This window comes from Notolepis coatsorum (assembly GCF_963971535.1).
Source record: "Notolepis coatsorum genome assembly, contig: SCAFFOLD_574, whole genome shotgun sequence".
Taxonomy (NCBI): domain Eukaryota; kingdom Metazoa; phylum Chordata; class Actinopteri; order Aulopiformes; family Paralepididae; genus Notolepis; species Notolepis coatsorum.
The window spans coordinates 61,749-75,754 of record NW_028169342.1 but is presented as its reverse complement, the minus strand read 5'-3'; the positions used below and the strand labels follow the sequence as shown (position 1 = coordinate 75,754).

Genomic DNA, 14,006 nt, shown 5'->3' with positions numbered 1-14,006 from the left:
TATTGGCATGAAATGTTAACATACTTATTGCCAAAGCAAGTTCAACATACAAACAATAACATATATATTAAGCAATAAAATACCATAGTATTGGTAATAACAGTAAAGACAATCAACAGAAACATATTCATTTACAAAATAGTCATTCACTCGGGTAGTCATGTTACAGGTGTGGCCACTCAGATACATTTACAAAGCTTGTTCTCTTATTGTGTGACAACTAGGGATGCTCGATATTGGCTTTTTTACCGATACCGATATACCGATATTGTCCAACTCTTAATTTCCGATACCGATATCAACCGATATCACATTTTAATGCCGATATCGGCCGATAATATCGGTAGGCCGATAATATCGGACATCATTTCTATAGAAATGTAAAATAAATTAAAAAGAAAATACAAAATTTTGAAAACCGATACCGATATTTTCCGATATCACATTTTAATGCCGATATCGGCCGATAATATCGGTAGGGCCGATAATATCGGACATCCCTAGTGACAACCATCTACATATTTTTGCAGCTAATGCTGTACACTGACTTTTCTCCCCACACATATATATATAACAGCTTTTGATGATCAGGGAGATGGATAAACTGTGGATCAATTTAATTTATTTTATCAAAGAAGACTTCTCTTAGATCCTTATATTTCTCACAGTATAGTAGGAAGTGAGGTTCTGTCGCAACATCCCCCTGATGGCAAAATGAACACAGCCTGGCCTCTCTGGGCAGCCAGTTCTGCCTGTGACGGCCTGTTTCTATGGCTAGACTATGTCCACTCTCTCTCTCTCTTCCTCAATTTCTGTTGTACCAGCTGTGTTTTCACTGCCATAAATTATATGAGCGTCGCCTAGGAGGAATTATAGGGCCAATTACACGTGCCGTGGACACATGTATGCACATATAACATGCACGCACGCACACGCACACACACACCACGCACACGCACACACACACACACACACACACACACACACACACACACACACACACACACACACACATGCACACACACACGCACACACACACACAGACTTACCAAGTGGTGGTCCAAACAGAATGGTTTCCATGGCTTTGAGCTGCAGTTTCTGGGCAGAGCTTCGGTCCAGGATCTTCAGAATGGACAAAGTCAAAGTGGTGTTCTTCACTGCCAACCTGACGGGACAGAGAGAGACACAGAGAGATAGAGAGAGACACAGAGACACAGAGAGAGACACAGAGAGAGAGAGAGAGAGACACGGAGACACAGAGAGAGACACAGAGAGAGAGAGAGAGACACAGAAACACAGAGAGAGAGACACAGGTAGAGAGACACAGAGAGAGACACAGAGATGCAGAGAGAGAGAGACACAGAGACACAGAGAGAGACACAGAGAGAGAGAGAGACACAGAGACACAGAGAGAGACACAGAGAGAGAGAGAGAGAGAGAGAGAGAGAGAGAGAGAGAGAGAGACACAGAGACACAGAGAGAGAGAGACACAGGTAGAGAGACACAGAGAGAGACACAGAGACGCAGAGAGAGAGAGACACAGAGACACAGAGAGAGACACAGAGAGAGAGAGACAGGTAGAGAGACACAGAGACACAGGTAGAGAGACACAGAGACACAGAGAGAGACACAGAGAGAGAGAGACAGGTAGAGAGACACAGAGACACAGGTAGAGAGACACAGAGACACAGAGAGAGACACAGAGACGCAGAGAGAGAGAGACACAGGTAGAGAGACACAGAGACGCAGAGAGAGACACAGAGACACAGAGAGAGACACAGAGACGCAGAGAGAGAGAGACACAGGTAGAGAGACACAGAGACGCAGAGAGAGACACAGAGACACAGAGAGAGAGAGACAGCGACAGAGAGAGAGATAGAGAGAGAGATAGAGAGAGAGAGAGAGAGAGAGAGAGACGGATAAACCACAGTTAGAACCAGCAACAGAGAGAGACAGTGAGTAGAGATAAACCACAGTTAGAACTGTAAATGATCATTTTTTTATATAGCTCTTTTATCCAAATTTGTTCCTCACATGTTACCCATGCACTCACACACTCACACACCGACGGCGGAGGCGACCATGCAAGGTGCCAACCTGCTCATCGGGAGCAGTTAGGGGGTTAAGTGTCTTGCTCATGGACACCTCGACACACGCTGCCCGGGAGGAACGGGAATCGAACCTGGAACCTCCGGATTACCAGACGACTCCTCTACCTCCCTACCTCCCTACCTCACTGTCGCCCCATACGTGTGTATATAATTGTGTGTGTGCATTTGTGTGTGTGTCTGTGTGTGTTTTTGTTCTGTGTGTGTGTGTGTGTGTGTGTGTGTGTGTGTCTGTATCTGTGTGTGTGTGTATGTTTTTGTGTTCTGTGAGTGTGTGTGCGTACCTGTGTGTGCGTGTATGTTTGTGTCTGTGTGTGTGCATGCATGTGTGTGTGTGTGTGTGTGCGTGCGTGTGTGTGTGTGTGTGCGTGTGTGCATGCATGCGTGTGTGTGTGTCTGTGTGCATGTGTAATGGGAGTGCCGCGTGTCTATCCACAGTCACGATGTACAGTGTAGTGAAGTGGCTGTGGACGTTAAGCGGTACTGCAAGTAAACTCACTCCCCAGAGGCATCCAGACCCATTACTAAGAAGTGCATTCACCTCTTGGTATAGCGGCATACCTGTCAACAGTCCCGTTTTTCCCGGGATTGTAGTGTATTTCAACCTTCTTCGCGCCCTGTTCACGGAATTGGCACGTTTTTTCCACAAAAAAATAAATAAAAAATTTACATTTTCTTTTTTTTTACTTTTTTTAAAAAAAAACTCATAAAATATATTGGGTCGCACCTAAATCGGCATGGTCGGTCGGCAACCGGAAACAAACAATAATATTTTTTAGGCCTAAGTGGTTGCCTAGTGGAGATTTAGGATTCACTGACTGTACACTGTAAGAAAAAAAGCTGCAAGAAAACTAAATGTCTGGCATCAATGGTTTCCAAATACTGTCAAATTACAGTAAAATCAAATACATTTACAGATTACAACCTTTATTTAATGGTTAATATTTTGATAAAAGGTAATTTACTGTATTTTTATAGCATTTACACTTAAAGTAGGAAAACAAAAGTAATCTGTAAAATAATACAGTGAATTTCCTTAATACAGGTTTTGACCAGCAGATGGCAGCGACGAGGCAGCTCCATTGGGAGGGGGCGGGGCCGGGTGGGAGGGGGCGGGGCTAACATGTGCACGTTTTTTCTCATGCCAATGTTGACAGCTATGTATAGCGGCCTGTGATGCCGCCCGTGGCGTGGGAGACCGGGGTTCAACTCCCACTCAGGGCGATCCCTTAATCGAAACACAACGCAGAGCAATACGACACCGTGTGTGCGTGTGCGTGTTGTTTTACCTGGGTAAAGCTTTACCATCCATGTTGTTCTTTTTGAAGTTGTCTGCATGCTGAGGCAGCTCCACGTGGTGAGTGAGCCAGTCCACCACCTCTTCCACGGTCCAGTTATACACTACAGGGGGGGGGGGGGGGGGGGGGGTCAGAAGATTAATCAAATCAAATCAAATGTATTTGTAAGGCCCGACGACAACACACGTTAATGTCCCCATGGGCCGGACGACACGTCTTCTTTAAACAAGTCAAGAAGAAACATCACAATAAGTCATGAACAAAACAAGAACACCATAAAGTCCAAAAAATGTTAAGTAAATGCAAAATAAATATATGAATGCAACACTCCCAGACCCCACGCGAAGGTAAGGAAAAACTCACTAAAACCTAGGGATGCTCGATATTGTTTTTTTTACCGATACCGATATATGCAGGGTCCACCCCCCCCCCCCCCAAAAAACTGAATAATTTCAGGTAATTAACATTACATATCTCTTGTTGTGGAATTAACACAACATTATGCATACTTTTGACAATAAATAAAATCTGAATTTGTTCTTACTTAAAACTTTGTTGGTACTTAAATCACCACAGGCAATGTGGAGGAGAGAAACCTTAGAAGGGCCGTTCAAGGGGGGATCTCCCTTCTTAGATGTCGGTGATAGTAGTGTTGCAGTAAAAACAGGCGAAACAGTTGGTAAGCATGCACTCATGTGTGTAGTGAAGCGCAGATAAGTGCATGCGATAGCAACTGAACATTTTGAAAGATGAAGTGGTGGGAAAAGTTGTTATGTTGCTATTTCAATGAACTCTGCTACCGTAATCTTCGCACTATAAGCCACACCTGACTATAAGCCGCAGCAGCTAAATTGAATGATGTGTACATATATAAGCCGCACTGGACTATAAGCCGCAGGTGTTTTAATGTTTAATTACCATATGTAATTAGCATTGGGACACAATACTGTCAGACAAATAACAAGAATTAACTCATTTACAAGTTGTATTAAGTTTAGCAAATAAGGGAACATATAAATAACATTTCAATGCAGTCAAAAAAGCAATATTTCGATTTTTACATTTTCGGGTTTGGTCACGTCGAGTCACATATAAGCCGCACCGTTATATAAGCCGCAGGGTCGAAAAATGGGGGGGAAAGGCGCGGCTTATAGTCCGAAAATTACGGTAATTCAAGTAACACTGCTAATTAGATTAACTCTGCTAATTCAAGTAACACTGCTAATTAGATGAACTCTGCTAATTAACTGAACTGCTCATTCAAGTAACCACGCCAATTAGATGAACTCTGCTAATTAAATGAACTGCTAATGCAAGTAACACTGCTAATTAGATTATTAGATGCAGGGTCACTCTTTTCAGTTCTTATATGTCCTTAGTACAGTATTTGTTAATTTGTAGGATATTTTTACTTATATTTTTTACTTATATTTTCACATAATAGTGGGGGAGATGGTTGATATTTAGGAACAAGAAGAAAAAACAACCAAAATGTATTCTCTCGAAAGGGTCCAATTGGAAACCATTCATTGTCACCCAGCTTCCCATTTGGACAGTTTTCATGTTTTATGACGGTCACTATTTACATTGGATTACCGTAGGAACTCGTCTTTTATACAGACGACCACAATGGATAACGGGCGCGCTTCCTCACAAAGCCTCCTGGCTGGGTTTTCTGCCACAAGCAATACATCACAGTCACAGGAGAAGTAACTCAACGAAGTGGTCAACGGTGGTAATGGCTCTTGGCCCTCGCACCCACATAGGGAGGAGTCACTTTCAGGAGCTAAACTGGCTTCCTGTGGAGGCCAGAGTTACCCAGCTCAGACTGAACATAGTGCACAATATTATAAACCAAAGGTCCCCTAGATACCTCTAGAACTACTTCACCCCGGTCAACGAATCCCACAACCACAGAACTGGAGCAAGCATAGCAAACCTGAAGCCTGCTTCTGGGCCAGTGCTCCCTTACTTTCTCTGGAGCCCACTGGATTGGAACAAGCTGCCTATCCCCATCAAGCAGAGCTCGAGCCTCCACAGCTTCAAGAGAAGCGTCAGGAACGGGACAGAATAGAGGAATAGCCCCCTATAGTTTGAATGGGTTTTCCAATCAGTTTTGTTTGTTATTGTGGGGTATACAATTTTAACGATGGGTTAGTCTTCTAATGTTTTAAATGTATGTGTTTTGTGTTATTGTCGTGTTTTTGTTGTGGCCTAACAGCCCTGGGACCATGACGGAAATAAGGGTTTTACTCTTTCTCATGTTATCCTTTGGATCCTTGTTGTGTGTTTTTAATCCATCAATAAAATAAAATAAAATCCAATCAAACTCCAATACTCCACTTCAGTTTGACCATTTCTATTTCACATACATCGGGCTGATGGGTTATTTTCTACCCACAAAAAAGGGAACAGTCCCAACGAACTCGATTCTTGTACCGGATCTCCTCTCTGGTAAACAAGAATACCCTGAAGACTCTGGCAGGAGCACTCATTCAAGGGTACTACGACTATGCGTGCACCTCATGGTACCAAAGCACCTCAAAGGCGCTAAAAAACAAATTACAAACATCTCAAAACAAGCTAGTCAGACTACTGCTTCACCTGACTCCTAGAACCCACCTCACCCCGGCCCACTTTGACAACCTAGGATGGCTTAGAGTAGACGACAGAGTACAGCAACTTGCAATGGGCCTGGTCTACAAGATACACTACGCGACCAAGGTACCCATGTATGTGTCAAAATACTTCCCAAAGGTCAGTGAATACCACGATCACAACACCAGAGGGAGCTCCACAAATCATGTTAAACCCAGATTCGGCTCAAACAAGGGACTAAACACGTTTCGCAATTATGCCACATCAATGTGGAACGCCCTACCCAAAGCTGTAAAGGAATGTGAATCACTACCCACTTTCAAAAACACCTACGGGAGACTGCAATTCGAAACTGGCCCCTACAAATGTCTTAACCCAGTTGTACAGCAAATTACCAAGTATGGCTTTGTCAGTATTTCAATGTACAGTGTACAGTGTGTGTCCCCCCCCCTACCCCAACACCCCCCCCCCCCCCCCCCATCCAATGTACAGCCCCCACCCACCCAACCCCACCCCACCCACCCAACCTCCTTCAATGTACAGTTTCTACGTCAAATGTATATACACTCTTTTTCTGGACACTTTTTGTATCACAACAGTACTGTATTTGCAAATCTGATATGTCATAAATGGATAGATGTAGCAGTACTGTCTATCTGTATGTCATGTATGTCATATATGTTATGATGAATTGAAAATGGGGGACCCTGATGTAAACAAGACGAAAGTCTTTCTCTGGTCTGCATCCCCTTAACACTTTGAGTGCCACTCACGAGATTTCTCGGGTTTTTAATAGTGACGTAGAATGCCACTCACAAGATTTCTCGGATTTTATTATTTTTTTTTTTTTTTGCGATCTGAAAAATTATTGCATCACCCGAGCCTACCCGAGTATAGCCGAGGGGCGCCGGCGATCACTGTGGAAAAAAGCGCCCCCTGTCGTCTCCCAGATGACATAAGTGATTTTGGAATGGACTCAATGAAAATGAATGGGGAAAAAAATCCGGTACTCCACATTTTCCAGTTCACTGATCCAGCCGGGGTTACCAGAGTTCATTCTGGAGCCTCAGAGCCCCGCGGATCATGGAGTTCTACTGTATCGCGTTGGATCCATACACGTATCGATTTTTTCGAATGGTGATCAGGAATTGGAATATACCAGTTGGATACCATCTGATGTCAGGTAAGGACTCTATGTTATCAGTGGTAGGATAATCAGAGTAAGTTTGATGAAGTTATAAGCTGTTTTGTGAAATGTCTTCTTTCGGTTTCACTGTAAAAGTCTGTGAGGAAATCAACGGAGCGATTATCAGTGCGCGGCCGTAATGTGCTTGCGTGCACGTATAATATTGATCATCTAGCGTTTATTTGAAAACGATTCATAAAAAGGCCGACGAATATCAACGTTGTGGAATATTCCACTAAAAGACGATTTTCATAGAATGCTCCAGAATGAGCTGTTTTTTATATCAAAACGGGGGCTTTTCTAACTGCTCTGAAACGGAAACGACGCGATAAAAAAACAATCTGCCTTCACAGCACTGACTGGAAAATAGTCTTTGATAATGCGATGGGCAGATTAGACACATAGCCATAATTTAAAACATAGATTAGGCGATATTAACGTTAACATTGGCGCCGATGGTGGCATTCAAGCGGTAAAACGGAAAACCAGGCGTGGCGCTCAAAGTGTTAACAATTGTATGTATTGAGCTGTACTGTACTGTACCCATTCTGCAATCTGTTAATACACTTTTCAATCAATCAATCAATCCAAGTGTAACGGTGGAAGAAGTACACAGTTCCTTTGCTTTCTAGGGACCTGCACTGGCTCCCCATTGCTGCACGAATCCGCTTCAAGGCCCTCGACCTAGCATACCGTGCGGCAAAGGGAACCGCTCCCGCCTACCTCCGGTCAATGGTCTCTAACTACACACCCTCAAGACCCCTACGCTCTGCATCTTCTGGCCGCCTCAGACCTACTCCTATCCAAGCTCCGGGAGGGTCATCAAAGAGAAGTCGCCTATTCTCAGTCCTTGCCCCACAATGGTGGAATGAACTACCCACCCCAGTTAGGACAGCCGAATCACGTCCAATCTTTCGCCGTCGACTAAAGACGCACTTCTTCAACCATTATCTGAATTTAAAAAAAAACTATAAAAAAAAAAAGAAAATCTAACCCTAACTAACCGTACTGTCATGCACTTGTCCTAATAAACTAACCTACACTGTAGCACTCAACACTTTGATGAACATTGTTACTCAGCTGATAGAGTTGTGCCCTTCCTGATGGCTTGTCGTACAGAACTTGTAAGTCGCTTTGGATAAAAGCGTCAGCTAAATGACTAAATGTAAATGTAAAAAAATGTAGTCAAAGTAGAAATACCCAGATAAAATTGTACTCTGGTAAAAGTAAAAGTAAAATTCTGCTTAAGTAAAAGTAGAGAAGTAGAGTATTTGATAACGGATGTACCTAAGTATCAAAGGTAAATCTACTATATTATTATGTTTATGTATTCCAGTATACTGCAGTATATTGCAGGATTTCTGGAGAAAGCATGGCACTTGAGACAAAAGACACTATATCCTATATAATTGTATATGAATTCCTCTTGTTTCTTTGTTTACATACATTGCTTACAGCTTGTGTTATATTACGTTTTATTGTATTTTCTTTTTTTTGTGGCCATCTTGGTCTATATGTCATAATTTGTCAAGTACTTTGTCAAGTATACTATATACTTATTGTTTATGTGTCTTGTAAGCCCATAATGGGCTGGGCATACACCTGTATGTAAGACACGGGAATAAAAAACAAATCAAATCAAATCAAATCAATATGGCAGATTTAATAAATAAAGTATTTTATAGGTTTTACTGGTAGATTTGCATAAATATTTTCCATATTATGGGACAGTCCTGTCCCTCCATAACTCTGTGACAGTGGCTCGGGAGGTAGAGCAGCCGCCTGGAAATCCGGAGGTTCCCGGTTCGATTCCCGCTCCTCCCGGGCAGCGTGTCGATGTGTCCTTGAGCAAGACACTTAACACTTTGATTGCCCATCACGAGATCGTTTTTTTTTTATTCGCGATCTGAATTCATATTTCATCAACCGAGTCTACCGTTGGAAAATCAGCCACCCCAGGCGCTCAGATGTGAAAAAAGCGCCCCCCTATCGTCTCCCAGATGGTAATTCACCCTTTTGGATTGGACTCAAAGAAAATGAATGAGAAAAAAAAAACCCGGACTCCACATTTTACTTCTCACTCATGCAACCGGCGTCGATCAGCTTCACTCTGGACCCTCAGAGCAGCGGGATTATGTGTTTTTACAGTATACGCGTGGGATCAATAAAAGGATCGATTTTTTCGAATGGCGATCAGGAATTGGAATAATCCATTTGGATACCATCTGATCTCAGGTAAGGAATCTATGTTACCAGTCTTAGGATAATCAGACCCGTTTTCACGGAGATATAAGCTTTTATGTGATTATGTGATATGGCTGTTTGACTCTAAAGGGGTCCCCACACGGCGAGCGATTTTAGCCAGGCGACCGATTTTTTTAGCGAGCCGACCGACAGAATTGTATCGCCTCCATTGTTATGAATGAGAGAACACACACGGCAGGAGATTTTGAAGCGACGGTCGGCAAGCTATTTCTGTCGCCTCGCTAAATATCGCCTCGATCCTATTTTTTTAGGCGACGGCAGGCAGGACCATATATCTATGGGCAGGACAATGAGGAAATAACATGACTTCTACAGAAGTAGTGCAGAAGTTCTACTGGTGTATCATTTGTACACCTTTTTGATCAATAACCTACGTATTATTACCATGCTACTTATGTTCATTATTATTAACGGGAACAATTTAAATAAATAACGTTAGTTTGAGAAGCTATAGTGGCCGCTTGTCATTAACTAATAAATGAACAATGTGCCACGATGCACCTACTAGTGTTTATACTCGGGTAACAAAAGAAGCTGTGGATGTTGACAGAGTTTAATGTCCAGGCTGCAGCTGATGTAGTTTGTAAGGTTCATTGTCCAAAGAAAATGATGGTTGAGAACAAAACAGTTTGCGTCTTCCGTGAAAAAAAATTCTCTTTCAGCAGCTGCATAACAATACTTGTCCAATCGGTGGTAATGAACGTATCGTAGCGATCAGGCATGCAGTAATGTCAGGAAGAATGAGGAGAGGTTGTATTCGTATATATGGTGGTTTAATTCCAGCTCAATATGGGTTTTACAGGTTAATACTTCCCTCGTAACGCACAACACAGCGTCAGCAACCCGCTTCACGACAACCTAACGTCCGGTCCCGGCGGTCCGCCCTCCTATATCTCCCGGGGGGAAACACCCCCAGCTAAACAGAGCGACACATAGCTTATTATACCTGTGAACGGTCGCCTCTGGTGTGGGGGGCTAAGCGATTGTCTTGAGCGACAGACGACCGACATCGCCATGCGACGTCGGTCGCCCGCCGTGTGCAGACCACTTAAGAGCGATCAGGAACTGAGAGAATCGATTTTCAGCTTGCGGCAGCAGCGTGCACACGTACACATATACTATCGATAATCTAGCGTTTATTTGAAAACGATTCATAAATAGGCCGACAAATGACAACGTTCTAGAATATTACAGTACGGGGCGATTATCATGGAATCCTCTTTTTTCTGCGTGAAAACGAGGGGTTTTCTAAATGCTATGAAACGGAAATGAACCGATAAAAAAACAACCTGCTTCGACAATGTTGACTGGAAATAGGTCATTGATAATGCGACGGGCAGATTAGACACATAATTTAAAACATAGATTAGGCGATATTAACGTTAACATTGAAGTGGTTGATGGGCATTCAAGGGGGTAAAAAGGAAAACACGGCCGGCTCTGAAAGTGTTAACCCCTAATTGCTCCCGATGAGCAGGTCGGCACCTTGCATGGTCGCTTCTGCCGTCGGTGTGTGAATGTGTGAGTGAATGGGTCAAATGTGAGGAACAAATTGTAAAGCGCTTTGGATAAAAGCTGCTATATAAAAAAGCAGCCATTTACTCTGAGGTCAGCATGTATCTGTGTTCCAGCCAGGATGATTTCTTCTACAGTAAACAGTGGGGATGTATCAATAGCAGCTCTCTCTCTCTCTCTTTCGTGTTATATTCCTTCCTGTATCCTTCTCTTTCTTTGTTTTCCGGTCTCCTTCTGTCCCTTATCTCTTCCTTCCTTTCTTTTTGTTCTTTGTCTCTCTCTTTCTTTCTCTCTGTCCCTCCCTCTGTCTCTTTCTCATCTGTCTATTTATTTCTTCCTCTCTTTATGCCCTTCTATGTCTCTCCCCCCCCCCCCCCCCCCTCTCTCTGTTGCTCTCACTCTGTGCATGTGATGAGAAAAACAGCCATAATCTCTCTCTCTCTCTCTCTCTCTCTCTCTCTCATCAATGCACCGGAAATAAAGTCTTGAACTGTCTGAGTGCTCTCATCATCATCCTCAACCGTGCCGACAGGCGTTTGGAGATCATGGTTTCTGCCCAGTCGCCGATCTCGTGCACAGTGAGTGTAATAGTTCATCCACGTCACAGTTGGTCCGTCCTTTGAGATAATCCATTAGCTCCATATCTCTGTCTCCCTACGTCTCTAGTTCCTTCTATGTATCCTGTTGTGATTAGGTTTCCCAGGCCGTCCGCACGGACGAGGAGCCCCGCGAAACCCATCTGTCTCTTGATAATTGTTCTCATTAGTTCCGCATTCACTCCTGAGCCTCGTTTGTGATCTTATCAGTCCATGAGATTCCTAGCATTTTCCTTCGGACCACGCGTACCCCTTTGTCTATCTTGTATCTCTTGGCTATCTTGTATCTCGTATCTCCTCGTGACATCTGTATTATGATTCTTTAGTTCTTCCTCCGTCTTGATGAATGTTTGTTTCGATCTCTCTATTCTATTCTTTCTCTCTGGCTCTGACCTGCCACCTGGTGTCATCCAGCTGCCTAAATAGTCACGTTTGTGGACTTGAGCTTCTGTACCACTTCATTGTGAATCTTGAAGAGCTTCTGTATCACTTCATTGTGAATCTTGAAGAGCTTCTGTATCACTTCATTGTGAATCTTGAAGAGCTTCTGTACCACTTCATTGTGAATCTTGAAGAGCTTCTGTACCACTTCATTGTGAATCTTGAAGAGCTTCTGTATCACTTCATTGTGAATCTTGAAGAGCTTATGTACCACTTCATTGTGAATCTTGAAGAGCTTCTGTACCACTTCATTGTGAATCATGAAGAGCTTCTGTATCACTTCATTGTGAATCGTGAAGAGCTTCTGTACCACTTCATTGTGAATCGTGAAGAGCTTCTGTATCACTTCATTGTGAATCTTGAAGAGCTTATGTACCACTTCATTGTGAATCTTGAAGAGCTTATGTACCACTTCATTGTGAATCTTGAAGAGCTTATGTAAGATAAGATAAGATAAGATATTCCTTTATTGATCCCCTTGGGGAAATTCAGGCATCATAGCAGCATGGGGGGGAGGGGGGGAGGGGTACATTGTGAACCGTGAAGAGCTTCTGTATCACTTCATTGTGAATCGTGAAGAGCTTCTCTACCACTTCATTGTGAATCTTGAAGAGCTTATGTACCACTTCATTGTGAATCTTGAAGAGCTTCTGTACCACTTCATTGTGAATCTTGAAGAGCTTATGTACCACTTCATTGTGAATCTTGAAGAGCTTATGTACCACTTCATTGTGAATCTTGAAGAGCTTATGTACCACCACTTCATTGTACCACTCTGGTATTTTTTTTTATCCACTTTTTCTCCTCCTGTTTTTCTGTGTTTTTCTCCCATCCCAATTTAGTCGTTATGCCAATTCCCCCCTCCCCTTCCTGGTCGTTGCTCGCATGTGCCCCCCACTGGTCGTCTAGGGAGCCCTGAAGTCTATCAGATGCTTCCTCCGAGACATAGGAGACAGCCAGCAGCATCTTTTCACCTGCCAGCGCGGACTCTCATTGGCGAGGTGTAACGTGTGGGAGGTCACACTACCCTCACCATCTCCCTCCCTCGCTGTGCAGGCACCCTGACCGACCTGTAGGAGTCGCTGTTTACAACGACCAGAATACCACCCACCGGCTTCCCTCCCGCTGACTCTGCCAATTGAGCCAGTATGACGGCCGGCCAAGCCGGAGGCAACGCTGACAGCCGGATTCGATACCAGTGTCTCTCGCGTTGGTGACGAGTGCTTAGTCCGCTGCGCCACCCAGCCGCCTTTTCATTGTGAATCTTGAAGAGCTTCTCTACCACTTCATTGTGAATCTTGAAGAGCTTCTCTACCACTTCATTGTGAATCTTGAAGAGCTTCGCTACCACTTCATTGTGAATCTTGAAGAGCTTCTCTACCACTTCATTGTGAATCTTGAAGAGCTTCGCTACCACTTCATTGTGAATCTTGAAGAGCTTCGCTACCACTTCATTGTGAATCTTGAAGAGCTTCTCTACCACTTCATTGTGAATCTTGAAGAGCTTCGCTACCACTTCATTGTGAATCTTGAAGAGCTTCGCTACCACTTCATTGTGAATCTTGAAGAGCTTCGCTACCACTTCATTGTGAATCTTGAAGAGCTTATGCATTTGATTTGATTTGATTTGAAATCTTTATTTCGAACATGCAATGAATACAAACAAACAATAACAAAAGCAAAACACAACTCAATCTACATGTTCGAAAAGGAGTAGGAAGAAGTATACACTTATTTAATCCTACCCCTTTTCCACTACTCAAATGAGTGTACTATTTTACCTTCTGAAGCCCTCCATGCATTCCACATGTCGTCCACGCTGATGAGCAGATCCGCTCCGTGGAAGCTGCTGTGTTTGGCTTTGGGGTCCTGGTACTTCAGATCCTCCCTTAGAAACTGAGAGAGAGAGAGAGAGAGAGAGAGAGAGAGAGAGAGAGAGAGAGAGAGAGAGAGAGAGAGAGAGAGAGAGAGAGAGAGAGAGAGAGAGAGAGAGAGAGAG

General features: G+C 43.5%; 1 protein-coding gene across 1 annotated transcript in view; it reads right to left on the bottom strand.

Annotated features, from left to right (window-relative positions):
* Positions 1 to 1,049: 1,049 nt before the first annotated feature.
* LOC311248737 (stromal interaction molecule 1-like) overlaps positions 1,050 to 14,006 on the bottom strand; it is a gene marked incomplete at both ends in the record, with an annotated part of 32,169 nt that continues 19,212 nt past the window's right edge. The window contains 3 exons of the mRNA XM_084339568.1: positions 1,050 to 1,165; positions 3,398 to 3,509; positions 13,789 to 13,903. Of these exons, the coding sequence (XP_084195694.1) occupies positions 1,050 to 1,165; positions 3,398 to 3,509; positions 13,789 to 13,903 (343 nt within the window). The remainder of the gene's footprint in view (positions 1,166 to 3,397; positions 3,510 to 13,788; positions 13,904 to 14,006) is intronic.